This window comes from Meleagris gallopavo, chromosome 1, assembly GCF_000146605.3.
Source record: "Meleagris gallopavo isolate NT-WF06-2002-E0010 breed Aviagen turkey brand Nicholas breeding stock chromosome 1, Turkey_5.1, whole genome shotgun sequence".
Lineage (NCBI taxonomy): Eukaryota > Metazoa > Chordata > Aves > Galliformes > Phasianidae > Meleagris > Meleagris gallopavo.
In genome coordinates this window covers 82,271,778-82,299,512 of record NC_015011.2, presented here as the reverse complement: position 1 = coordinate 82,299,512, position 27,735 = coordinate 82,271,778, and the positions used below count along the sequence as shown (strand labels likewise).

The 27,735-nt window shown below is 43.7% G+C and overlaps 1 protein-coding gene across 1 annotated transcript in view; it reads left to right on the top strand.

Annotated features, from left to right (window-relative positions):
* Positions 1-27,735, top strand: part of COL8A1 (collagen type VIII alpha 1 chain) — an 86,778-nt gene extending 59,043 nt beyond the window's left edge. Inside the window, 3 exon segments of the mRNA XM_010719996.3 lie at positions 22,468-22,783; positions 24,186-24,551; positions 24,554-27,735. Of these exon segments, the coding sequence (XP_010718298.1) occupies positions 22,471-22,783; positions 24,186-24,551; positions 24,554-26,091 (2,217 nt within the window). The 5' untranslated portion in view covers positions 22,468-22,470 and the 3' untranslated portion in view covers positions 26,092-27,735.

Genomic DNA, 27,735 nt, shown 5'->3' with positions numbered 1-27,735 from the left:
TCTACATTGCTCCATGCAATCTCCACCTATGTGCTAATAGGGATTAGTTTGCTAATCATTCTTTTCCCTGTCTGACTTGGGGAGTTGGAAGTCCTAGAGAGTTTTAAGGAATTTAAACCTCAAATCATTCATGCATTTATGAAAATGTTATCTTACATTTCCAGGTCCATTGATTTTTCAACAGAAGTCAGTGGCCCAGCTCCTTTAGTCACTCCAGAAAACCTAGCTTCGGATTCCTCCCAGCAGTTTGGATGGGAGGAAATTAAAAGGGAATTACAAAAGAAAAAATCTCTTCCAAGCATAGCAGTGTTATTCAATAGCTTAGAAATTTCCTTCTCTTTTCCTACTGGCAAATGTGGTTTCTTTAACTAATCCAAACATTATTGTGCATAGACCCAAGGGTTGCTTTTGTCTGCATTTTGAAGAAGAGGGGCTTCTTTTGGGCTTTAGTAGTGATAACTGACACATTAAGCTCTGGTACTGCAAGCACAGAAAAATGACGAGATGAACTTGCCTCCACAAATCATTCCATTTCGGGCGATTCCACAGATACCTCCTGCTTGCTGTTAGCAGCCATGATGACATGTTTATGACCCCAGGCTGTGCAAAGCAGAGCCCCATAGGACCTGCTGCTCTGCAGTCCCCAGCTCCTCAGCCCACCTCACATGTGCACACACTGGCAAGTACTTCTGATCTGTGGAGACAAGCTTGCCATTAATGTTTTGTTGCCCCTTTGCAATGTGAAGAGAATCAGCCAAATCAGTGTGCTTAGCCTGAAAAAAGGCAGATCTTTATCCTGATAACAGCAAGTTACAGAAGGCAACATGTCTGTCTGATTTGGGAATTTGCAAGTCTTTTAATGGGCTTTGCAGTAAGCATAAATTCTCCTGACTATGTGCTGAAGTGTGTGGTTTGATAACAGATAGTTCAGTTACACCAACATATAGAACATATAGCTGCAGTCATCACGTTGCAAACGTATTCCACATGTTTTCCCATAGCTTCTATGTCCAGAGATAAGTAGCATTAAGCATACCTCCTTCTTTCAAAAGCCTCATTAGCATGATTTGCCAATGCAGCAATTCCTTGTGGACTTGCTGAGTTTCTTTAGGAAACACCAATGCATTTTGTGTGCAGGAGTCTCTCCAGAAATGTCACATTTTTGTCCTTTTTTCTAGACCCAGAGGGTTTAGATGCAAGAATTTCGTCTTGCAAAGAGAACATTACCACAGTACAAAATAAAACTTGAAATACAGTCCCAAAGAGTACCAGTTAGTAGTTAGCTCACAAATATATCAGGTTGGGAAGTGAATAGTCAGCTAAAATACTTGCTATACACTTCAACTCTCTATTTAGTTTCAAAGGAGTTCAATGTAACTGCTGCATTTTATTTCAATAACAGGTTAAGGATATCCTTATCTTTTTCTGAATAGCAATAGATACACAGTGTCTAATATTATAGGTCATAGTAGTATTCCATAGGAACACTTTCTACTTTATACAACTAAAATCCCCCCTATACTTGTTCCCGGCAGCTGTCTAGCTCATGCTTTACCAGGAGTGGAGGAATACCAGAGCACAGTGCTGAAATCAGGGATAGTTTAGTTGAGAAGCTGACGCAGGAGTTTACTGGACACATTTCTGGACCATTTACTCCATAGTAGCCTGAGTATTTCTGGCATAAATGGGAGACAGTGTAAATGGGGCCAGCTAGGCAGCACTATGGCATCAGCACACAACATGGGAATATGAGCCATGCCAGCTGATGGCTGCAGAATACTTGCTTGCATGCTGCCTTGCTTGCACTATGGGTATTTTTAAGCAACACACAGCACAGAGACTTAGTATTTTGAACCTGCAAGGGATTTGGAATGTGCTCAGGCTCCCCCTCCTGCTCAGTGCCTGTGAAGCTGTCTCCCAGAGCATGATAAACTGGGAAGACAGAAAAAAAGCAGCAGTGTGGAGACAGTGCTGACAGAGTAAATAGAAATTTGAGTTCACTGGACAAAGTTCTCAGTTTGCAGTGGAAGGTCATAAGGATTTCAGGCATTTTTGGTATTTTGTCTCTGCTGTCTGTATCAAGCAAATAAAAAACAAACAAACAACAGCAAAAAAAAAACAACACCCTGATAGACAGCTTCCAATTCTGTATACTTGGCATCTCAGCTCAGCCTGAAAGAACATGGGAAGCTCTGTCTACAATTATTTGAGGACATGTCACCCTAGTAAAGCATTAACACATACTCATTCCCAGATTTCCTGGTATTTTTTTCATGTGACATTTGATAATCTAAAAGGCTTACCCTGCTTCAGCTAATCCAAGTGGCTCACAGTTCTAAATGCAGTATTGAATTTAGCATGGGGAAGAAGAGTCCGAAAATGTTAACTTCTTAAACGGTGATATTCCTCTTCTTTCACACAGTACATGGTCACATTATAGTGTCAAATGCTTTATGAGAAACCTTCTACAGTCTGTAACTGAAACAAAGGAGACTTGGAGGAGTCCAGTGTATTCTATTTTTGCCCCAATTCATTCTCTTTTGGGTTTTGTCACATATAACAACATCTCCTCTAAGAAAAGCTTAGCTCTGGCCTGTGAAATACTAATGGTGACATTTTTATTTCCTGGTCTCAATTAAATTTAAATGAAGACTGTTTTGCTGGAGGTACGTAACCTGAGAAAACTAAAGAAGAGTTTTACCAACCTCTGTAGCTAGGAATTGAGTGCAATCACTGCTTTTTGTAGAACTGCTGCTTCCATCATCTCAGCCCTGCATTGCTGAAGCAACAAATTTGAAAAAAAGAAATTATATTCATCCCGTTTTTGAGTTCATCTCGTGGGCAATGGAATATGCAGAGATACCTTAGGAGTGCAAATAGGATTAAATAGTAAAAATAGGACTGTAGGCAATACAGGTATTGGCTCAATTTTTTGTACATTATGTTCATTCAGTCTTTCAAAGAGACTTTTACTTTGTGTTCCTATCTTTGCAACCCCAAATGAATCTTAGCAATCATACAGTGGGATGTCGCTGTGCATGTTACAAGAGCCAACCACTCAAGCCTTTGTTGTGCCTACAGGTGCAGAGAGACACCTGGGGTTTCCCTGCCATTGCTGACAGCATTAGGGGAGATCTGCTTCCAGCCCCAGCTGCCTGGCTGCTCTGAGAACCTTTTCCTGCAAGCTCAGGAGAAACTGTTCTAGCTGCTACTACACACAGTCCAAACCATACTTTGTTGTTGATTTCCTTCACTGGATTTTCTTCACTGCACCAGTTGTTTCTTCAGCATGGCTTACAAGAGCAGTACTGCCGCACAAGCATTCAGTGGCTGTGAGGAGCTAAATGTAGAAGATCTCTCCAGGCCCTTTCCTTTGACTTCCCCTTCTTTTTTATTTCCTCTCCTCCCTCACTTTCCACCTACAGATCGAGGATTTTGCCGTTAGATTTCGTAATACTGAATGGAGCAGAATAAACACCTAAACACACAGCATAACGTTGCCTCCTCCTACCATGGTCAAGTACAGGATACAAACACCCTTTTATGTGTGCTTAAACCTAGATAGGAATGAATATAACTCCTAAATAGGAAGCATAACTGCAAAGGAACCGCAGACACTCTCAAAATTCATTTTCTTTCTTCCCTAAATATGAAAAGATTAAGATTAAAGGGCTGCTGTTCAACACTTTCTTCCAGCTCAAAGCAGAGCACATTCCACCACAATCCACTTCTGGGTTAGATAGAAAAGAAAGACCCTTGCCTCTTGATGAACAAGAGATAGTGTCTGAAAAACTAAACAAAGACTAAAAGACAGAAAGCCAGAAAGGACTGAAAGGGAAAAATGAGTCCATCTCTTTTCTGAGGTGACAAGTGATAAGATGTAAGGAAATGTCAGGTGGTCACAGGGGAGGTTTAGATGGGACATTAGGAAGAATTTCTTTATAGAAAGGGTGATCAGGCATTAGCAAGGGCTGCCCAGAGAAATGCTGGAGTCACCATTCCTGGAGGTATTTAAGAGACATGTAGACGTGGCACTGTGGGACAAAATCTAGTGATGGGCTTGGTAATGTTATGTTGGTGGTTTGACCTGATCATCTTGAGGATCTTTTCCAACCTAAACGATTGTATGACTCTCTATTTGTTAAGGCTCAGCTTGTATCAGATTTGCCCTGGCCAACGCCAGGAATATGCTGTTTTGAAGTAGCTGTCTCTCATTAATCATAACATGATAGTTCTGGCTTGAAGGCAGTACAACACAGCTGCATCCCAGCAAACACTATGTGAAGATGTAGCCATGACACCAGTAGCACCCAAATAAAGGACAATTATGAGGACACGTCTTTATTATTTTGCTTTAAAAATAATGTCATGCAACTGCCGGGGCTGTACCTGTGCTCGAGTGGATCGCTCACGCCACCAAGGGGCAGCTTCAGTAAGGAGCCGTCTGAGCTCTCAGAGCTTTGACTCCCCAGGAAAAGCAGCTGCATTTCCGATACTGCTCAAAGCTTCCTCCAGCAAAGATTCAAATTGGCAGTAGTACACATCAGTAGCTAAATATGTACGCATTGATTAAAAGCATTTGACCTTCAGATGCACTGCTGAAGCATTTGAGATTCACTGCGCTTGATATTATAAACATATTTGCTAACTATCCATTTTTTATCTTGGTTACAAATAAGGATTCATAAACATCTGATCCTCTGTTTGGTTACTGCCACAGATTAGTTATGGTGATTGTATCTGGACCTGCATTAGAGAAATCATAGAAAATGAGTTTCAAACGTCAATTCCATTTCATCTTCTTAAAGATTGCTACAGGGAATCAAATAGAACTCGATCCAAGGCTTACAGAGGCAACACTGCTCACACCAACTGGCTGTCCTTGAGCTGCTCCATCCGGTGCTGCTTTGAGCCTACCTGTACACCAGCCTGTGGCTGTGGTGCCAAAAGGAAAAGTGTGTCAAATGACAGCTGTAGACACAGTACCTTGTCCTTAGGAATAACAGCATACCCTTTGGACCTCTGTGCAAGTGCCAACCTTTCCATTGCTTTCAAAGGCCCCTTTCCACCATCCCTTTTAGCTCTTTTTTCACTCTTTCACTCTTCCGTTAGCACTACCTCGCCCTTAATGCAAAGGGAACCCTAAAAATAGGATGCAGCCCGAGCAGCTGAGCCTTGAGGTGGGGGCAGCCGGATGGGACTCGAGCATTTCTGGAAAAAGACCAATTGGCTCATTTCTGCCAAAAAAAAAAAATTAAAAACTTGCTTTGGTGGCTTTGAAGCCAGAGTTAATAGTTAATGTACAAAAGCAAGACGATTTCAGGAGGCTCCAAAACATGCAAAACAATGATCCAACCCAGGATAAATGATAACATGGAGACAAAGAAATGTGTCCCTTTAAGACAGCAAAGCAAATGATCCTGAAAGCCAATGTAATTAAAGGCACAAGGGAGTGCTCGTGATGAGGGGTGGGAGCATAACAACAATTGCATTTACCCAGACCAATCAATGAATGCAGAAACAGCAATAGCATATAGAACCTGTGTGATACAGTGAGGGTTTAAGGAAAACCAAGGCTAGCACCTACAAGTCCATATTAACTGCAAATGCAGTGTCCAGTTTGCATAAACCAAATAGAATAGGCAATATGAAAATATGGCACATACAGTAGTAAGGCTAGAAAAAAAGGCAGCAAAAATGCAGCATCTAGTATGAAATAAAATTAAACTTAAAAAGCAGCTCCAGTCCTGGGATACCAAGAGACAAATCCATCTGACTTTGTTTAAGCAAGCTATATGGGTGGAATGTCCTGTTTTAATTTCTCTTTTGGCCTCTACTACATTGTTTATCTTGAGCGCTCATCTTCTTGACAAATATATTTTGAGCAATTTTATACTTTCGGGTCTCATAGCCCTGAAGAGAACCTGAATCAATGTGTCTGCTCACCAAGTATGGCTTGTGGTCTCTGTGTGGTTTTATTTCAAATCAAAGGTTCACAGAGACCAAGAAACAATGCAGTATATGAAAGAGCTTACTGCCAACACAAGTTTCTTCTCTGCATAAACGTGTTAGACACAAACAAACAAGAGAATGATAAGAAAAGGCTGATTACTCACTCTAGTTCTCATTAAAATGCTTTTCAGAGCTAAGTAAAGAGTGTCAGAACCATTTTGCAAATGAGGAACAGGAGAATATTGCCACAGAACATGTGGTAATATCCGTACTGCAGACCAGGAGGATCTCCAGCATATTGCAGAGGTATCAAAGCTTAAGTCCAACTCTAAAACAAGTATCATGGGTACCACCAGGCAGCCAGGTTGCAGCACCTTGATGTTCAGTACAGGTTGGACCACGCAAAAAAAGTCAGAGCTGGAGATAAATACCAGGCAATGTATATACACATGCAGACAGAGCGGAGGTTGGTAGGTTAGGTCTGCCTTTTCCATAATTAAATTAAAAAATGATACTCTGAGCAACTTGCCCAGGATCAGAGAGGTAGTTTTGAACAGCCTTACACACATGCTTAAAATCCTCTAGTTGTTTTACAGTCTGAGTCGGCAGCTTGAGCAATGGTGTCTGGATAGATCAGCCTGAGGCTCACAGCCAGAGTTTTGCCACCCGTGCCATCATGCTGTGATGCGACCAAGTAAACAGGAGTCAAGTCCTGCGTAGTCACTTTTCCCAGAGGCAGGGGTCAATCCATTCTCTAATTCAGCAATATTAGACAGTTTATAATCCACCTTTTGTCTTTTCCAGAGATTCTGGCACATCTAAGTCTGTCTTTAAGAGTTCATAGGGAAAAAAAATCAATCAGGTATTTACTTACTTTTCAAGGGGCAGTTTTTCCTACTAGGAGACAGGAACAATTATCACAATTTAAAATTATCATTTTCTAATCCCATCCCCTCTTTTCCACTGTTGGAAAGAAGGAGCAGAAGACTCAGCATGTGCTTGTTTCACCATTTTGATTCAGAGCATCAGTCTCACATTCAGGGATTGCAGCTGTGTTATACTTGAAGTAAAAAAAGAAACACAAAAACAAATTGGCTTTTCAGGACCTGGACTCTGCCACCTCAGCTCATTTCTACGGTTGTGCTTTGGCAGCACACAGCTGAGCAAGGCTATGGATGTGTGTTTTAGAACATGGTAGCCTTCTAACTTCGTTAAGAATCTTCTATGTTATATTAAAAGGGAAAAGTGTGGCACTGCTGCATTTCTTTCCAAACTAACTCAATTTAGGACCATTGCTTTATTGCTTTTAGTCAGTGAGGCATCATCACCAAGAGTGAACAAGACTGAACAATGAGTAAGTTTGAAGTGCCTCTGTAATGAGTTCAACACGTTTCGAAGACCTGGGTCCCCTCATGCACCAATTTTCTTGGGTTGGACAATGATCAAACACAATACTGTGCGTAGCCAGCACACAATATACGTGATCACTTGGGTTAAATTATAAAAAAGACTAACATCTAACTTGTCCATGTCATGTTATTTGGCAAAACTAATGATATAATTAAATGGGTCCAAATATCAAAACCACATGTATCTGCTTACATTTATACTTTTTTTCCATTTACGAAATAATGCTTTCGTTAGAGAATAGAATTCAATGAGCTTCGTATGTACTGGTGGAGTCCTGCAACTCAATAATTTCTTCATCACAATGGCAAAAGAAATTCCAGCACAAATAACCTAGATTTATAGAGCTGATTGCAGTGTTGACACTTGGCCTGCAGAGCTCTCTAGCAGGCCAAAGAGAAGTAGTCCTTTCCACAGGTATGAAGTGGGCTGGCTGATAGCATCAGCAAAGCCATGGTGAATGATACGGGCAGAACATTTACAGCCCTGCTCCTTGCTAAACTAGAAATCTTTGAAGTACGATGCGTCAGTTCCATGAGTGCTTTAAGCAAACTCCTGCAGGAAATGGGATCCACGCACTCGTCTTCTAGGGAGTTCCTTGTAAAACAATAGTCAAGTCTGAACATAAGTATGCATTTCAATTTAATTTATAGGTTTACTTTACATTTTGTTCCCTCCTTCTCCTACTGCCTGTAGGATTGTACATCAACAGACACTAAAAGACTGCTTTCATTTAATTAAAGGGGACCTTCATTGCCAGTCAAAAAAAAAATAATAATAAAAGATACCAGATATGTGAAATAATGTCTGTTCTCATGACATCTTCAGTCCTGTTTCCAGGAAGATTTTGGGATAGTTTTGAATAGATGATACAAATGATAAGAAGAAAAAAACATTTCCTTAAAAAAGAAAGACAAAGAGAAAGAAAGACAGAGAGAAAGACAGGAAGACAGGAAGACAGGAAGGAAGGAAGGAAGATCAAAGGGAAGGCTTTCCCCCATTTATCTTCCAACTCTTCTATCTTAGGAAGTTTTTCTTTTAGCTCAGAGGCACTAGGCAAATAACATTGTTCATCTGTGACATCAAATTGATCCAACACCAAGACCAGGTTGGATGGGGCCCAGCGCAGCCTGGTATAGTATTAAATGTGGAGTTTGGTGGCCCTGTCTGAGGCAAGGGGGTTGGAGCTTGATGATCCATGAGGTCCCTCCCAACCCGGGCCATTCTAGGATTTTATGATTCTATGATTGATTCTATGATTCTGTGATTCATGATTCAGTTAAGTATCATAATTGGCATAATATCACCATTATCAGTAAATTCATCTAGGGAAATACCTGGACTCAGTGATGTTGGTTATTCTGCATATATGCAGGAATTACCTCTCTGCAATCAACATGCCACCATAAAGCAAGGGCCAGAAGTGGATACCTGTTCACTGCGCAACAGTAGACCGGGGTCTGGGAGTCCTTAAGCTAATTTAAACCAGAGTGATTCCTATTTTACTGCCTGAAAATGGGAATTTTGTAGATCTAATTCGACATTTGTTCCTCGCCAAAATATTTTGCACTGGCACTTATTGTTGGAAAGGCCAGATTTTGCCTACTGCCAAGAATTTAGTAAAACAGCCAAATTCTTCAGTTCCTAATTGAGCAAATTTCTCATTTAGTTTTGTTTGATCAAGAAAGACAAGCCATGGTCAAATGCATGGCTAACTGCCTGGGTATTTAAGTGTATAGTTTGAGAGACGTATAAAAATATCTAAAAACTATCGAGTTTGATACGGGTTATAGCTCTCATTAAAAAAATAATGGGCTTGTCTATAAATGTCAACTTGCCAATCTGCACAAGTGACCAGTTCCCTGGCTGCTGAATTTCACAAGCTTCTAATGTTGCTAGCTGCCACATGGAAGTGATTAATCAAGTCACTTGAGAAAAATCTGTTACAGATCATATGGGGTTTTCTTTACTATTGTAGAGGCATAAATTACTGAACTCTAGGAAATCTTATTCCTCTTTTTTTTTAACACACATTTATATGTATTTATATATACATATATATGTTTACCAATGTACTCGATGCATGGGAACTGATAAGACACAAGTTTCCTACTAGCCAGGAAAGTTTTTCAATAATATAGTGTTAATAAGTTTGCATTTTCAAAGGAAATATAAGTAGGTTTATCTTCTCTTCTGCCATTTATCAGTATACTGTGAATGTAGAATAGGGTTGTATGGTCTCAGTATACTGATTACTGCAAGTGAAAGGAAGAGGAAAAAAGCACAAATCCCACTCTGGATCATTTATCATGTTTCAGTCTTTTGAAGACAAGTTTATTGTAAGTGTCAAATTTAATAAAGATAAGGACTTTGTTACAAACTAAAGGCCCAACAGCACCTAATCATTAATATTATATTAAAAGTGTTAGAAGACCGCCTCCTTTGGGGAATACATACAAGTGCAAGACAGGATGAAACTAGGTGTAGCCATTAGTCATAGATAAAAGAGAGATAAAACAAGGAATTCAGGAAAAGGAGAGGCAGAGAAAAAGTTAACTGCAGTTACCAAAGGTGATTTATGAGTTTTGTACAAGCACACATTAGGAGAAAATCAAGTCCAGAGCCTAAATAGGCAAAAATAAAACTGACAAAAAAAATGAGATACTGCATGCTGAGTTCGGGGGACTTTTGTTTGGTTGTTTTTGTGTGTATGTGTTTTTTTACTTTCTCGGCAATTTTGATGACTGGTGTTCCTTTGAGGGTAAAAAGAAGAAAAAGAGAAGCATACTTTTTTTTCTACAGATCCTTCCAAATCTGCATTTAAAAGTAACAGCATTGACTTCTGTCAGTAGTTTGTACATTTTGCATACAATGTTTTAAGGGATGAAAAACTAAAAACTATAATTCTGCCTTCCATCCCCTCCCTGAAACATTACCTTCAAAAACCTCTGATGAAAACTGTTTCAAAAGAAAGAGCTGTCCACTGCAAATAGGGATGCCCGCAATTCCTCACTATCTAGGAGCTCTCAGAGGAAAGAGGTTAGATTGCCCCTCAGCTGCAAGCAGAGTTCAGCAAAATCACTAGGAGCTCAGAAATGCCTTCACCTCTGTGCCTCAGATCTCAGCACAGCTTTCCTTCAGGCATTCTTCAGGCTGCAGCCAGTCAGTGCTGCAATATGGTTATGCTACACAATGGTAAAGATGCAGTAATACCAGCAAAGCTGACTTTGGAGTTTCTGGTGCTTAGCTTTATTACTATTACTATTATGATTGTATTATTGTTCTAACTGCTTTTCATCTTTATGCATACACATGTGCATTTACAGGCAGGGACTTTCATCCCCAGACACTCTTAAGGTTTACTAGTATGGCTCCTAGAAGCATTTTGCCATCCAGTATTACTTTAGCAACAAAGTGATGCTGCTCTACACGTAGGCCAGATTTCACTCTACTTAAGTACTGGTGCTTGCCAAAGGTTTTTGGGTTCACAAAGCTGCAAATACATATTTTGGAAACATCAGTACCTGGATAACTATTAGCACAGCCTGTGAGTATGGTTCAATCCTGTAAGATCTAACCAACCTGTCAATTCTTTTATTGGAAAATTTGCAAATTTGACAAAAAGCTCAGCCCTAAGAAAGCATCTCTCTAACCAAACTCTAAGCCTGTGGACTACAATTATGTGCTCCATAGCACCTACTGTTCTTGTGCAGTTAAACGAGTCTTCCACAAAGTCCCTTAGAAGTATTTCTATTAATGATTTCTGCTAACATCTGAAAATCTGAGCTAGTTTCTCAAACTAGCAAAAAAACGAACTTAGACTGGGTACCCCATGCCACAGTCAAAAACAAACCAGCTGTCCCTGTAAGACTGCTGACAGCCACAGTCCATTGTTTGGAGAACCAATACCGCTTCCCTGTAAGTGAAATATTTGCCTAGTGGACTTATTTTGGATTTGGTTAAGCCATGGCCTGGAGGTTGCCGTGAATCTTTTGCTCCAGTGCTCAGCAGTAAGAATCTGGTGGAAAAAGTCTGTGGGGAAGAATAGGATTTTTACTGAGGTGCAATGATTTCTGTAACTGTAGATCTCCTGAAGTCAGTCTTTGTTGTGTTAACTGCATCACCCCCGGAACACAAAGCTAGCACATGCTTCTACCACTCCTTTGAATAGATACAAGATGAATTAAAGAAATATGTATCTGCCTCAAAAAAAAATCCAGATTTTAAAACAAAAGGAGGACCAGGCAGGGAAAAAAAGACACCTTAGTTGATTGACAATATGGGATTTAAAATCTTTCAGATCCTAATCCATGAAGGGATGTTTGCATCTGGCCCCGTAATGGAGTCCACATGCCCGAATTAGATGTCTGGACTCCGTGCATGTGCGAAAGGGAGTTAAGTGCCTCAGAGGGGGATTCACAAAAGCCACTGTTTGAGGAGCTGCCTAAGCCAGCCAAATAGGAAAAGCTGAAGATTGCACTTCATCCTAAATCCTAGCTCTCTCGTGGCTTTAGGAGCCTTCTGGTGAAGGCTGCACACGGGCTCAAGTCCCTCCATATGCAGCTCATAGCCCATAATCCTCTTTCAAAAGTGGGTGCCAAATTTTTCCTTCAAACCATGAGGTGCCATCAGCAGCTCAAGCACATGCTTGCTCAGGCTGCAGCAGAGGGGTTTAATTCCTTCTTTCAACAAAGGGCACAAACACACCCATTCTCTACCCTGAGGCACGACCCAGCTAGCTGGCTATAGGTGGTGAGCTGCAATGATGTGCAGGAGGCCATGGAGGACCAAAGACACAAGAGAGCTTGTCTCTAAGCTTTGGCAACAGCTAATCAGTCTCTGATCAGAGACTTGAATTTCATCTATTGACTAAAGTGCTTTAATTTTTCCCTTCAATCCTATTTTCTGCGCAGTTCCAACCCCACCTCTGCTTTGTAATGCTGTCAGCATCCAACATGAGGCTGGTGCCCCCACTGGCTCCAGAAGAGAAGTTTAGTAGCATCAGGTTCTTCAGCCTACCATCACCAGTGCAGTCCTCCACCCTGGCCATGGTACTCATGAAATGCAAGTGCCAGTTCCCACTGCAGACATTTTTTATGACCTTTCATTTTCACTAGTATCACAGTTACCAATCACGAGTCCAAACGTTTATGCTGAACATTCTGTATTGTTTCTCTTGGAGCAGCGTTGTGAGATTTAAGCAAGTGATAGTATTTAGTCTCCAGTGCTTGGCTTTGATCTCCCTTGGCTCTTGGTTGGATTATTCCAAGGTGATAGATACAGTAATTTCAAGTCCTTTGAACCACAGCATATTGGATTGCATATAGGAAATAAATACTATCTTGTAGCATCTTAGGGGTCAAATCCAAAGCAATTTAAGTTGAGGGGACACAATGTATTTGTTTCTATGAGAAGAGAATCTGGCTCTAAGTCAATTAATTCCTTATTTTGCACAGATGTATATTTTCATGGATCCAGAATAAGTTTGTCGGGGGTGAAGGAGAGCTCTGCACGTGTATGTGTTTTTCAGAACTATTATTTTTCTTTTGACAGACCTGATAAACATTTACTGTCAATATTCACTGAATCAAATCTATGCTGAGTGTTTCAAAACTCAGGTTAATAGTTTTTTGATGGTGGCCCTTATAGGCAGATCTGTTTGGAGTGGTATAGGGATATATAGAATCATAGAATCACTAAGGTTGGAAAAGACTGCTAAGACAGAACAAGTTCAGTCACCAGCCCAGCCCCACCATGCCCACTAACCACATCCCTCAGTGCCACAGCTACATGGTTCTTGAACATTTCCAGGGATGGTGATTCCACCACCTCCCTGGGCAGCCTGTGTCAATGCCTCACCACTCTTGCTGAGAAGAAATGTTTCCTAACATCCAACCTGAACCTCCTGTGGTGCAACATAAGGCCAGTGCGCAGTTCAGCCATGATGGCAGTGCAGAGACGTATGTTAGAGCTTTTGATATAGCTGGATCCAGAGAGCCAGGTTAGGAAGAAATATGCACTGGAAGATCCACCAGACAACCATCCATCAACTTCCAGTTTTATGTTAGCCCACACATTTGGCCCAAAAAACAGAGTGTTTAAAAAAAGAAAAAAGAAAAAGAAAAACCAGCCCAGTTTTTAAAGCATTTTAACTGAATGAGTGCTTAGCTGTGGTTATTGTCATCTTAGTCTTCATCTAGACATATAAGAATGAAAATAAGACTTGCCCATGTAGGGAGTAGGATTATGGAATAACATCTGTTTGATTTGTGGGAATGAAGCAGTGTCAGGTCATGACTGAGATCAGCATGTCCTAACAAATATGACAATATCTGCAGCATTTGACAATAAAATAGGGAAATTTTTGTTACTAAATGATTTTTTTAAACAGCCTTCACTGATTTTTATCTGAGTGGCATAGTCTTGTATGCTTAACCTTCTAAGGCAAGATTATTTCTTCCACTGTTTAAGCAAAGGTACGGAAAGTAGGCAAAGGGCAGGAATCTTTCAGTGGCAAATAACTTCCCAATAAAAATCCTCTGACAGACAGCAGGCTTTTTTCAAGAAAAATATTTTACAGACATTTCTTCCATATATGTTTTCATATTTCCCTTGGACTGGGACTTTGGGGTTCTGAAGTGCTGTAAAGTCAGGTCACAACAACAACAACAACAACAACAAAAAGGGAGAGAAGAACTGATCTTTCCCTTGACAGGCTCATCACAGCAGAGCAAAGGGAAATACTGCAAGCGATAACAATTCAATCCAAAATGGAGTCTCCAAATCCTTTTGAATTTATTTAGAAAGAAAAAAATATGAAAAAGCACGAGGGCGAAAGCTAAGAAAACAGATTTTGTATACCATCAAAGTGGTAAAGTGAATAGGCAATGCTGTGCTTTGTTAGTTTCAGAAAGAAGCAGTCAAGCAAATTTTATGGCAAGGCAGTGTAAGGCCACAGGATTGCAACAGGAGTCACAGAAACAATAAATTGCTTCAGATGAATCAAGCCAAATACTTCAGTCCTGCACAGATTTCTGACTTTAGAGCTCAAGAACTCCAGAACTGTTATAGTAAATGCAAGCTGCAAAGACTACAGTACAATTAGTGGGAAGAGACACATCAAATGAAGTTTCTCTGTAAGAAAGAATCATAGAATGGCCTGGGCTGAAAAGGACCTCAATGATCATGTAGTTTCAACCCCCCTGCTATGTGCAGGGTCGCCAACCACCAGACCAGGCTGCCCAGAGCCACATCCAGCCTGGCCTTGAATGCCTCCAGGGATGGGGCATCCACAACCTCCTTGAGCAACTTGTTCCAGTGTTTCACCACCCTCTGTGTGAAAAACTTCCTCCTAATATCTAACCTAAACCTTCTCTGTCTCAGTTTAAAACCATTCTCTCTTATCCTGTTGTTATCTACCCTCATAAACAGCCGTTCCCCCTCCTGTTTTTACACTCCCTTCAAGTACTGGAAGATCACAATGAGGTCCCCCCAGAGCCTTCCCTTTTCCAAGCTAAACAATCCCAGTTCCCTCAACCTTCCCTCATAGGAGAGGTGCTCCAGCCCTCTGATCATCTTTGCAGCCCTCCTCTGGACCCGCCCTAAGAGTTCCACATCCTTCCCTACTGCGGGCCCCAGGCCTGGACACAGCACTCCAGATGGGGTCCCACAAGAGCTGAGTAGAGGGGGACAATCACCTCCCTCTTCTTGCTGGCAACTCCTCTTTTAATGCAGCCTGGGATATAGTTGGCCTTCAAGGCTTCAATCAAAGAAGATTGTACCCAGAATTAGACACTCAGTGAGATTTCATGATGTTGACACCTTTTTAGGGGTTAATGGCTCCCATTTGGACCATTGAAAAACACTCAAACTTAATCAGCATCAATGAGCAATGCCAAAAAAGAGGAAGGGAGAAGAGTTACAGAAAGAAATCCCTGTTTTGTCACTGATAACAGAGACTAAACCACACCCCTTTTTTTACACCTACAGACAGGCTTTCCTTAATGCTCTGAGAGCTACTAGCTTATAACAGGCTACCCCTCTAAGCAGTCTTCTCAGAGTCATGAGAGAAAATCCTGAACCAGACTATGTTATATATGCATGCGGCCTGAGCTGAGCCTTGTTGGCCTCTTTAGGAATCAGTGCACCTCCACAAAGAATGTATTTTGATTTTCCTACTTTTAGTACAATACTTCCATTCATAAAAGTTCTCTGAGAGTAAAACCAGCAGATATCCCTGAGAAGACTCTTTGCACACACTATGTGTGTGTGGCTGCCTTATGGGGCAGTGGCCTGGCCAGTAGTGAAGGTGTCTCCATCGAAGCCATCTGATCAAGACTGCAGGCAAATGGCCCAGAAGAGAGCATTAGACAGAGGATTCAAGCACATGATGCACGGCAGGAAAATGTATTCAAAGGCAGGTCTTTGCTAAATCCAACTCATAATTAATACTAATCCCATAATTACAGTCACATGCTTTATGCTAACATTCCCCTAAGCTGGTCCTCTCTCCAGGTGCACAGAGAAGACCGAGGACACTACAGTTAGGTCTATGTGGCCTCTCTTCCCCTTCCCATCTGCTGCTTCCAATCACAGGACGTGCTTTCACAGACATGCACACAGAACTATCTGCAGGTAGGCAAATATAGGTAGCAAAAGCTACAGACACATACACACGAATGTAAGTTGTTTGAAAGTAGGAAAGGGGTCAGTTAAAGGGTGCCATTTCCATCCAGATAGCCAGCTCACTATCCAGGCTGAGCACATGCACAAATCTACTTGGAAGAAGATTGGAGCAGAACGGTTGCTTCATCTTTGGAAATGGATTTACAAATGAATAAATGGAAATATCCCCAGGCATTGAGAGAAAAGATCGTGTAATTGCCATGAAGCAAAAGGCAGCTTATAGATGATTATCTGTTATTAAGATTAAGCCATTTACTGACATGTTTTCACGCTTCTCCAGGAAAGCAACTTCAGGCATCATTTTGATTTGAAAAGACAGAAATAGCATCTGCCACGTATTGAGTATTCCCCGCTTGCAGCAAGTTCATGCATGTGTGCATTTAAAAATGTTTATTGTGACAATCTGTGGTATGACTGTCTTAGATTTACTAAATACCACATGGTAATCAGCTGCAGTTTGTAGACCTTCAGCAAAATGATTTAATTTATTTTTCACATACTGAACAATAGCTGTTTCTCAGTTACCCAAACAGAGCACAAACACTCAATACTACTTTGATTCCTTGGAGGGGGCAGTGAAAAGGAGGGAGGCAAAAAGTAAACAAACCTGATCTTTGTGGGGGAATCTCACGGGAGACGATACAGCACTACATTCAACAAACTCCAGTTTGCTATGATTGGACTTCCCTGCTGAGTTCTCAGGCCCTTTGGCAAAGTAAACTCTTCACCCAGAAGAACCAGGCATTGTTGTCCCCAGTAACACCAAGCACTGTCAGAAGCAAAATGGTGAAGGACACTCTAAGCCTGGCACAAAAGATCTATTTCCTCCTGGCAGTGCAATGGAGCCCACAGGTGGGGTCACCTCCCCACCTCCTTTATTCTCTCTATTGCCAAAAATAAGGTTTAAGATTAAACTGGTAGAGCGAGTCTAAATTGATGTTCTGGAAGTTTGAGGGGAATTTTATGCCAAGCTGCATTTTGTTGCCCTTACTTCCTGTTTATATGTGGGTTGTGACTGAACATTCAAAAAGAAACTTTAAATTAGAGGTTTAATTAGTTTGATTGCAAATGTGAAAACATCTGTCCAAATGACATAAAACATTGTTTGGCACAGAAAGGCAGAAAAGTGCTTCACCTTCGAATGGTAAAGCATGTATTATGGCATCCTAAGCACTAAGCAAACAAAATTATTTGGCAAGCAGAAAGCTATCAGTCTTTCCTGCACCTGAAAATACAAGTTGTCACTAAAATTCAACCTTTGTGCAGTACAGTGCATCCCCAAATCCCTTCAGAAAGTATTCAGTGATGGACAAATTACTCCTCAAAGTCACTGAGGACTAATGATGCAGATTAATTTTAGCTGAGATTAAGTTTTAAAATCAAGTCTGAAAACTGCAGACATCAATGTGCTAGGAAGGACACTGCTCAAGTCACTTATGTGTTGCCATGATGCTTCCAAGAATGAGGACCCCATTTACTTGATTCTTCATAAATAAAGGCATTTCCCAGTGGCAGTCACCCCAGCCACTCCCTGGTACTGAGCAATCACCTTATCTAAAGCTCTAATGGCTGCTCTTGTCATTTTGTGATACATTTCTCAGAAGAAAGCTAGCTAGGTGGAGGTATCCACATGCTCTCAGGTGTAACCCAGAGGTTTAAGGAACAAAGTCACACAACATGGTAGCAGTATAGGTTTTTTTGTTACTGATGTAACACCAGAAATGAAAAAGAAAGCAAATGACTACCACCTGTAGTGAGCCTCTTTTTGGCTTAGCACCAGCTGCCACTTACCTCTGTCTGTGAGCTGGGAGCTAGGGGGGTCTCTAGGGAGAGCTGTCGTGCCTCTGAACCTGCCAGTGCTCTACCACACAGCTGTGCTACTCCTCGCTCTGAAGTACTTTAATGGCTGCTTCTATGGCTTTCTGCTGTCCCTGTGTTCCTCTGTAGACAGGGAGAGACTCGAGTGAGGTTCAGGAGGCCCCAGGTGGGATTGGAACCCCCAGTTCCCAAGACAAGGAGCCATCCCTGAGTACACCTCTGTAAATAGTTTGTAATGTGATTAGTTATCAAGGATAATCCTAAAGTAGCTAGAAGTTCCTAACCATTCTTAATCTCAAGCCAAAAACATTGTGGAAAATGTAGCTTTTTTGGCACCAAATATTTTTAGTATCGCTCCTCTGGGTGCAAACCACCCAGAGACATCAGGACGCCTACTTTGTGAGTTTTCCAACAGTCATGTCCACACGGCACTGGCACTGGCCAGCCCATGCCCTTGGTGTAGGGGGGAGCAGGTCCCCGCAGCTCCCCCATGGAAAGGACCCCAGGGCAGAAGAGTTCAGGTCACTGTGATACACTCCTCATGCCTTGTGCAGTTTTGAGAAACCCAGCAGCTCAAAAGCAATATCTTGGCAATTTAAACCAGTAGAACTAGCCTTTGGGCAAATGTCCTACAGATCATGAGACACTGGTAAATTATATGGAGCCCAAAAATTGATTGCAAAGTAGTCATTTCCCTGTAACAACTGATTATTCAAGGTCTGATTTCCATCCTGTGCAAGACCACCTATGATTTCAAGTCTAGACGGGCATCACTCTTTCCATACATTCTTCACCCAATTAGGCTAAACAGCCATTATTTCTTCACACTAATATAAGAATTATGAGTGCTGGTACATTTTGTTTTGTCTTCGGTTTCTGCTGACAAACACAAACAGCCTAAGGGAGGTCCCCAGCTTTCTCAGGAGAAAAGCTCTACCAAAGAGATTATTGAGAAATGTTCTCACTTGAGCTTTGCCCATAAAAATGCATTTTTTTTCCATGGACTCTCTCTCACCCACAGAGAGATCCACATGCATTCACACACAAGCAGTTAAACATTGTGGCTTGGGATAATTTTCCTTTGCCTTCCAGTTGCTTGACCCACCCTAGGTAAAGCAAAATATTTACAATCTGAATGACAGGAGCAAAATGATGTACCACACTGCATCTGTTAGAGAGAGAGAGACATATGCTTGGCTGTGCATTGGGACACAGCAGCTTTTCCTCTCTCTTTCTTCAGACATTCAAACAGTTTAGGCAAATTTTTGCTTACTTCAAGTCTTTGGCTTCTTTAAAGGCACATGCACACATGGATTCACCTGCCATAAACACGTAGACAAATTCTACTATCCCAGGAAAATCCCTTTCCAAAGGGAGCTTATCACTCTGCTGACAGATAATTTTGAAAGCACATTGGATCATACTGTGTTTGGAGGTCGTCCCGAAATTGCTGAGATATGGATGAAGGGTGTGGAGAATCTTACACTTTGGCTGCATCTTCAGCATGTATTTTTCTCTTCCCGTCTCTGGTATTGTCCTTAAACTGTGCCGCTGCTGTCAAAATCTGCTTTTGCTATTCATAAGCTCCAATGGACCTAACCAACAGTCATGATCTACACACTTATCTAAAAACCAAGACAAGGTCTTTAGCAGCTTCTAGGTATTTAAAGATGCTAATAGCTTCCTAGCAGCTGAGAGGCATTTTGCAGCAGCAGTCAAACACGTGGCTTCATCATGCTCGTTGAGGCTAATTTTGCCCGACCCTTTCTCCTGTGGGAGCTGCACGGCCACCAACCAGCACGGCCCCTTCCTAGGTTCCTGCAGTGGATCCAAGACCCCAACAGCATGTGTGAGGCCGCTGGGGAGACGCTGACCTCCTCCCACAGCGATGTCAGCCAAGGCCCAAGGTCGCTCAGTAAATACACCCCCTACTTTCCACTCCACAGCCACTGGCCCCAGCCAAAGTCAATAGATTAGAAGCAATCTGTCATTTCCAGGCCATGCTGTTTTGGTTATGATGAGTCAAAAAGACTTGAAAGAAACACAGATGTAATGAGGTCACCTCATTTCTGGAGCCTTCCTATCTCTCAAAGCTCTGGCTGGATTGCCCTCAGAATTTCCACACACAGGGGCACATAAAAGCACCTCATGTGTGTGCAGTCGTGCCTGCAGGTGCACTGCGAGAGGTTTGGTGTGGCCGGGTATGGCAAGCACGGAGAGGTTCAGTTCCCTCTATACTGTGGACAGACTGGTGCCTCTCCATAAGAATTTACTTCAATTATTTCAAATGGCTCCCACTTGCACACAAAAACCACATCTTGCAATAAAAACAAAGAGAAAAATTAAGTCCAAAGGAATTTTACCTATTTCCCTCTCCACTGATTCCACCAAAGCAATTTTTTTTTTTAAAGAAAAAACAAAAAAATTGGCCACCAGAACAGCAAAGTAGCCAAAACACTAATTTAATAACCTCATTCTTCCAAATCCGCCCTGCCCTTCATACTTTTAGGTTTCAACAATAGTCTCAAATTATCCCGCACCTTGTACTGCTTTTCTTCAAAAGCTTCCACGGCGATTTTCCCAACACACGAGTAGAGCAGACCCTGAGAGAGCTGCACGCTCTCCAGCAACAGGGAGTGCTCCCTGCACACTGAGCCAGCGTTACCCCACCGGCAGCAAGCAGATGGAGAATAGTTATTAGCTGTGGTATGGAAAGGCACAGAAAGGCCAACAGAAGAGCCCTCCAAGAAAGTCTCTCTGAGCCATGGTGCAGCTCAAGCTACCAGACGAGCCTCAACCGCTGCCCCAGTTGCAGGCTGGGCTTGCACGCGGCCTAAGCCCCGCGGCCAAAGCATTCGGCTGCCGGCACGGCGCTTGGGACTGAGCTGCGCCACAACCCCAAAGCCTCCGCGCTCCGTTTTCCTCGCCACGCGGCGCGGGAAGGGAGCGCGGAGGGCAGCCGTGTGACGTCCGCTCCACCTAGCGTTAGTTCGCCTGTACTTCGCTTCTTCTTTGGCTTGTTTGCTCTCCGTTCTGACTTCCGTGGCTTGCTTTGCCTGTTTAGGATCGTTACTGAAAATATTAACGTTCTGTTGGTTGTTTTAATGACAGCACTGACAACATCGACGGAAAGAAAAGCCTCCTGAAGAGCAGAAATAGGGAAATGGCAGAATTACAACTCACAGTTATAGGGGTTGGAAGGGTCCTCTAAAGGTCACTGAATCCAACCCCACTGATAAAGCAGATTGCCTACATCAGGCTGCACAGAAAAGTGTCCAGACAGAGTTAGAATATCTCCAGAGCAGCCTCTGCCATCTCTCTGGTAGCCTGTGCCACTGCTCTGTCACCCTCACAGTACAGAAGTCCTTCCCGGTGTTTGTATGGAACTTCCTGAGTTCCAGTTTGCACTGTTGCTCCTTGTCCTGCCACTGGGCACCAATAAAAAAAGCTTGGCCCCATCCATTTGACTCCTGTACTTTAGATGTTTATAAACAGTGCTGAGATACCCTCTCCGCCTTCTCCAGACAGAAGAGTCACAGATCTCACAGCCTTTCCTCACAAGGGAGATGCTCCAGGTCCCTCATCATCTTTGTTATCCTCCACTGGACTCTTTCTATGAGATTCCTGTCTTTCTTAAAACAGGGAGCCCAGAACTGGACGCAGTACTCCAGGATGTGGCCTCACCAAGGCAGAACAGAGGGGGAGGATCATCTCTCTTGACCTCCTGGCCACGCTCTTTTTAATGCACCCAGGATACCACTGGCCTTCTTGGCCACAAGGGCACACTGCTGGCTCATTGCCAACCTGCTGTCAGCCAGGATGCCCAGGTCCTTCTTGGCAAAGCTTCTCTCCAGCATGTCAGCCCCTAACCTGTACAGATGCATGCAGTTATTCCTCCCCAGGTGCAAGACTCTATACTTGCTCTATACTAGAGGACTCATAAGGTCCTCTCTGCCCAATTCTCCAGTCTGTCCAGGTCTTGTTGAATGGCAGCACAGCCTTCCGGTGTGTCAACCACTCCTCCCAGCTTTCTATCATCAGCAAACTTGGCAGACTTCATCCATTCATTCAGGTTGCTGATGAAGATGTTGAACAATACCAGGCCCAACACCGACCCCTGGAGAACACTGCTAGTTACAGGCCTCCAACCAGACTCTGTGCCGTTGATGACAGCCCTCTAAATGCTGCCAGTCAGACACTTATCAATAAACCTCACTGTCCACTCATCTATCCCGAACTTTCTAAGTTTCATTACAAAGATGTTGTAGGAGAGTGCCAAACCTTGCTGAAGTCAAGGTACACAGCAGCCACTGCTCTCCTATCTTACACCCAGCTGATGATTACATCCTTGTTTCCTACACAGTTTTAAATTACCCTTCCTCAGTAATAATGACATACTAATCACCACCGAAAGATTAGATTTCAGAGAAAGTGAAGGATAATGTTCTACAAAAAGAGCAGGCCCTTCTCCAAATGCAAATTAACAGAGAACTCAGAACAGGAGCAAAACACAAGAATTAAGCGAGATGTCACTACGTGGTCCAAAGTCTTCGTAACAGCAGAAAACAATCTCTGCCAACTGTGATTTTTTCTGTTTTCCCACAGGTGATGGCTGTGCTGCTCATTCCCACACAGCTGTTGGCAGTGGCTGTTGCTATTTCCCTGCAGCTGGTGAGGTCCACTCAGGGTGGTGTCTACTATGGAATCAAGCAGCTGCCGCCCCAGGTGCCCCAGTACCAAGCCCTTGGACAACAAGTACCTCACATGCAGCTGGGCAAGGAAGGCATCCCAATGCAGCACATGGGCAAGGAGGTGCCCCACATGCAGTATGGCAAGGAGTACCCCCACCTGCCTCAGTACATGAAGGAGGTTCCCCAGGTGCCAATGCTTGGCAAAGACATGGCTGCCAAGAAAGAAAAAGGTAGGCAGGTCCCTCTTCAGCCTGGCCCTATCACACTCCACACATAAGTGTCTGCCCCTAGGTGAGTGGGCTGCTGTCAGCTGGATGTGGCATAGATTTGCTTTTCTGACTCTCTAAGTCATCTTTCTGTTGATTACCTATGGCACTGATGTGCTGAGCACACAGGACTTACTGCACAGCTCTGCACCTACAAGCATTTTCAGTATTCAGTATTCAGTAAAGAAAGTTTGGAAAATATGAGGATATTTAAGAAAGCAACAAAAAACATCCAAACTAGCAATGCCCACACAACCCTTTTGGAGACAGCATGTGTCTGTGCGACCTCAGATGGTTAATGCTTTGTGTTTTAGAAGTTCAGAGTAACCACAGTCTCCACTGGCTTCAGTGGCAGAGGGAGGGTTTCAGGGTCTATTTCTGGAGTATCTGAACAAAAATAACTCTCTGCGGTAAAAAATCATCTTGTGAGCAAAGGACTTTTTCTGTGTGCATCAAATGCAAAACATACAAAGTGAGGGTTTTCCCCTCCTAAAGAACAGTCAGATCTCTTGCCCCAAAACCTCTTCTTTCACTGAACCTCAAACTCTCACTTTATATTCTCACATTATTCTTCTCACATTATAGAACAAAAAAGCAACCAGACCCCAGCACAACTGCTCCCATGTGGCACCACCTTTACCTGAAATGCTGCATGATCACATACACAAATAAAAACATGGCTTGGGATAATATAAAGCATTTTATGAAGGGTTTAGAGGGAGCTCTAATTAGCCATGTCTATGCCAAAAACTTTTTGAGTTTAGCAATGCTGAGTGAGGCTGCAGGTTTCCAGTAGTATCTTAAAGGAAGCTAAAGCCTTGGTGAAAATGCAGTCATACCAACACATAAATTTCTTACTGATACAACTTTATTTTATTGATCTTGCTAATGTAAGCCCTTCCAGCAACAGTACTCTTATGCCAACACTACTCCTACCACACAATCACACCACACAGCTTCTGCATCCTTCTGAAAGTTAGTTACTCACAAGTCAGTCTACAGTAATACAGGAGAAAAGTCAGATTTCACTGCTTAATATTGTACATATGGAAAATGCTATTAAATGGCTCTTATGTGGGGGAAAAAAAAAAAAAGCAAACAGAGAGGATGCAAAACAATTCTTTCATATAAACAGAAACACACACAAGTTGGAAGTAAGCAAAACAGCAAGAACATCTTAATTGCAAACATCAGCCAGTAATTTTCTGGACTTTTCCAGCTACCACAAAACCAAGAGGAACCATATGAAGCATGCTCAGTTCAAAATTGCCTTTGTGTTTTTCAAGAGTTGTGAATTGTACTTTGTATGATTGTACATTCACACTCCTATCTTTTCCTTTTCCTTTTTCTTTCTTCCCCTACCCAGAAATACCCATGCGCAGCTTGAGGGGTGAGCAAGGCCCCCCTGGTGAGCCTGGACCAAGAGGACCACCAGGGCCACCAGGATTACCAGGTCATGGCGTGCCAGGAGCCAAAGGAAAACCGGGTCCACAAGGATATCCAGGAATTGGGAAGCCGGGTTTGCCAGGGATGCCTGGGAAACCAGGGGTGATGGGACCACCTGGACCAAGAGGGGAGATGGGGCCGAAAGGAGAGGTTGGGCCCATGGGGATACCGGGGCCACAGGGACCACCAGGACCTCATGGACTCCCAGGAATAGGGAAAGCGGGTGCTCCAGGGCTGCAGGGACAGCCAGGTCCAAAGGGTGAACCTGGGATGAAAGGCCCCCCGGGGTCCCTGGGATCCCTGGTCCAAAAGGGGAGAAGGGTGTTGGGATCCCGGGTTTGCCAGGGCTGAAGGGCCCACCTGGGCTGCCCGGTCCCCCCGGCCCTGTAGGTCTGCCAGGGGTGGGGAAGCCAGGTATGGTGGGGTTCCCTGGCCCTCAGGGCCCTGTGGGCAAGCCTGGTCCCCCAGGTGAGCTGGGGCTACAGGGGCCTCCAGGTGTCCCTGGGATGCAAGGACCTCCTGGCCTACCTGGCGTTGGCAAACCTGGCCAAGATGGCATCCCTGGTCAGCCAGGTTTCCCAGGTGGCAAAGGGGAGCAAGGCTTGCCAGGCTTGCCAGGCCCTCCAGGTCTCCCTGGGGTCGGTAAGCCAGGCTTTCCCGGCCCCAAAGGTGAGCGTGGGGTAGGTGGCCTGCCTGGTCCTCTGGGGCCCAAAGGGGAAAAAGGCCATGCAGGGCCTCCAGGCATGGGGGGGCCACCAGGGGAGCCTGGCCAACCAGGCCTGCCAGGCATCATGGGCCCCCCAGGTGCCGTCGGTTTCCCAGGACCCAAAGGAGAAGGCGGCGCTGTGGGGCCACCAGGACCGGTGGGCCCCAAAGGCGAACCAGGCCTGCAGGGGTTCCCAGGGAAGCCAGGCTTTCCTGGGGAAGTGGGAGCTCCTGGGCTGAGGGGGCTGCCAGGCCCCACTGGGCCCAAGGGAGAAGCAGGGCACAAGGGCTTGCCGGGGCTACCAGGTGTGCCAGGGCTGGTGGGGCCAAAGGGTGAGCCGGGGCTGCCTGGTGCCCAGGGCCTTCAGGGCCCCTCAGGCATCCCAGGCATCGCAGGGCCCAGTGGCCCTATTGGCCCCCCAGGGCTGCCAGGGGCCAAGGGGGAACCTGGCCAACCCGGTCCTCCTGGCTTTCCTGGTGTTGGAAAACCTGGAGCTGCAGGGCTGCAGGGTCCTCCAGGGAAGCCTGGGGCACTTGGTCCCCCTGGCCAGCCGGGCCTGCAGGGGCCTCCCGGTCCCCCTGGGCCACCTGGACCCCCAGTAATCATCCCCCCGACTCCACCAGCTGCGGGACAGTACCTGCCCGAGGTGGGGCCAGGGATAGATGGCCTCAAGCCCCCCTACGGCTATGCAGGCAAGAAGGGCAAGGCTGGCGGCGCTGTCTACGAGATGCCTGCGTTCACGGCAGAGCTCCTCACTCCCTTCCCCCGGGTCGGTGTGCCGGTGAAGTTTGACAAGCTCCTCTACAACGGCCGGCAGAACTACAACCCTGCAACAGGGATCTTTACCTGTGAGATCCCTGGGATCTACTACTTTGCCTACCATGTTCACTGTAAAGGTGCTAGCGTATGGGTGGCTTTGTTCAAGAACAACGAGCCACTGATGTACACCTACGATGAGTACAAGAAGGGCTTCCTGGACCAAGCCTCTGGGAGTGCTGTTGTTCAGCTGATGCACGGAGATAAGGTTTATGTTCAGATGCCATCCGAGCAGGCAGCAGGACTCTATGCTGGGCAATACGTTCACTCATCTTTTTCAGGATATTTATTGTATCCCATGTAAAACAAAACACACACACACACACACACTCACAAATCTAAACCTTTCTTCTCTGCTTCAAACTCTTATACCACAAAAGATGCATTTAATGACCATTTTGGACCATTCTGTTAAAAAGAAAATACAAAGTTTAACATGCACAGCTAGATATAAAAAAAAAAAAAAAGCGTGGTGAACATATTTAAAGGCGTGTATCAGGTTCATAAACAGTTGTTTCGTACCCAAGGGGGACATATTAGCTGTACATTATATATTTCTGTGATGCCGTGCTTCATTTCATCACAATAATGCAATATTAAGGTTCAAATCAGTTTATGTCACTCACTCCTGCTGTGTATTTGACTGATGCACTGATCACAGTTATGAGATGAAAAACAGCGACTGAAAACAAAGTAGGTCAGTCTCCAATTACATGAAAAAAAATGAGTGGCTTTTTATTTGTTTGGGGGGATTTTGGTGGTGGTGGTGGGGTTTTTTCATCAGCAGAGCTGCCTGACAAGCGGAGGTTCTCCTACTAGAGAGCTTTCCTTCTCTTCCCTTTATATAAGATATACCTACAGGTTTGTTTTTGTTTTTCCTAAGCAATTTGTTTATTATGGAAAAGGAATACTGACAGCAGAACCGTTCCCTAAGAGCTTTCTCCAGGGGTCTCTGGACTCAGCACACCGCTTTACTCCAGCGGCAACTGGGTTCACCTCCAAACACCACAACACCTTCAAAAAGCCTCCATCTGTACTCGCACCGTTGAAGCAGATGCGGTAGATCAGACCACATGTAAGGACTTCACTGTTTGCATTGTGCCACGTGATTAAGACATCGTGGCCGACACGTGGCAATGCAGCAGGGTGGTATAAATTAGCATGGATTCCCGTATTCGTGCTAAAAACCTGCAGTCTGCAGGTTTTTAGCTTGCAAAAGGACACACATATTCTGCCACTCAGCCAAAATGGAATCAGTTTACTCTTCCATCACTAGGCAAAGTAGAAGTAGCTCTGTTTGCTAACTAACTCATCGCCTGAGATCAACCAGTAACCTTATCCGCAATGCTGATCACACAAATTCATCCGTGAATTTCGTTTTATCTAACGGCTGATTTCCAATCCCTATTTATATGTTACCAATTGTCTAGGAGAATCTGCAGGCCTCAGTCTTTTCTGTATCTGGGAAAAGCGACTTTTATGCAAGAACTGTCTGTTCATCAATGGTGCTAATCTCACCTCAAGAGTATTAATTTAAAAAACGACAGTGTCCTTCTCTGTGTTTCCCTGTACAGTGCTGCACGTCACACACTTACGTTAGTTGAAAGAGTTAATTGCTCCTCACTTCTTCCATGTCTTAGCTAACGCTACTGCTTTTGATTCAAAAATGAACTAGATTTTTCATGCAGAACTAAAATTGGATTTAACTGGCATTACTGTTATTTAAATACAGAGTTTAATGCAGTCTGACATTGACTAAGGACTCCAGTGATATAATGTGGTGCTTTATCTCAGAAATTTTATGGAACGTTGGCAGGAACAGACGGACAGCTTACCAGCCACTGGTGACTTTGGTATGTTTCCAGAATATATGAGATATGTCAAAAGCAAATAATTTTGTATTTAAAATTTTTGTACTGATTTGAAAAAAATATCTTATTAAATATCT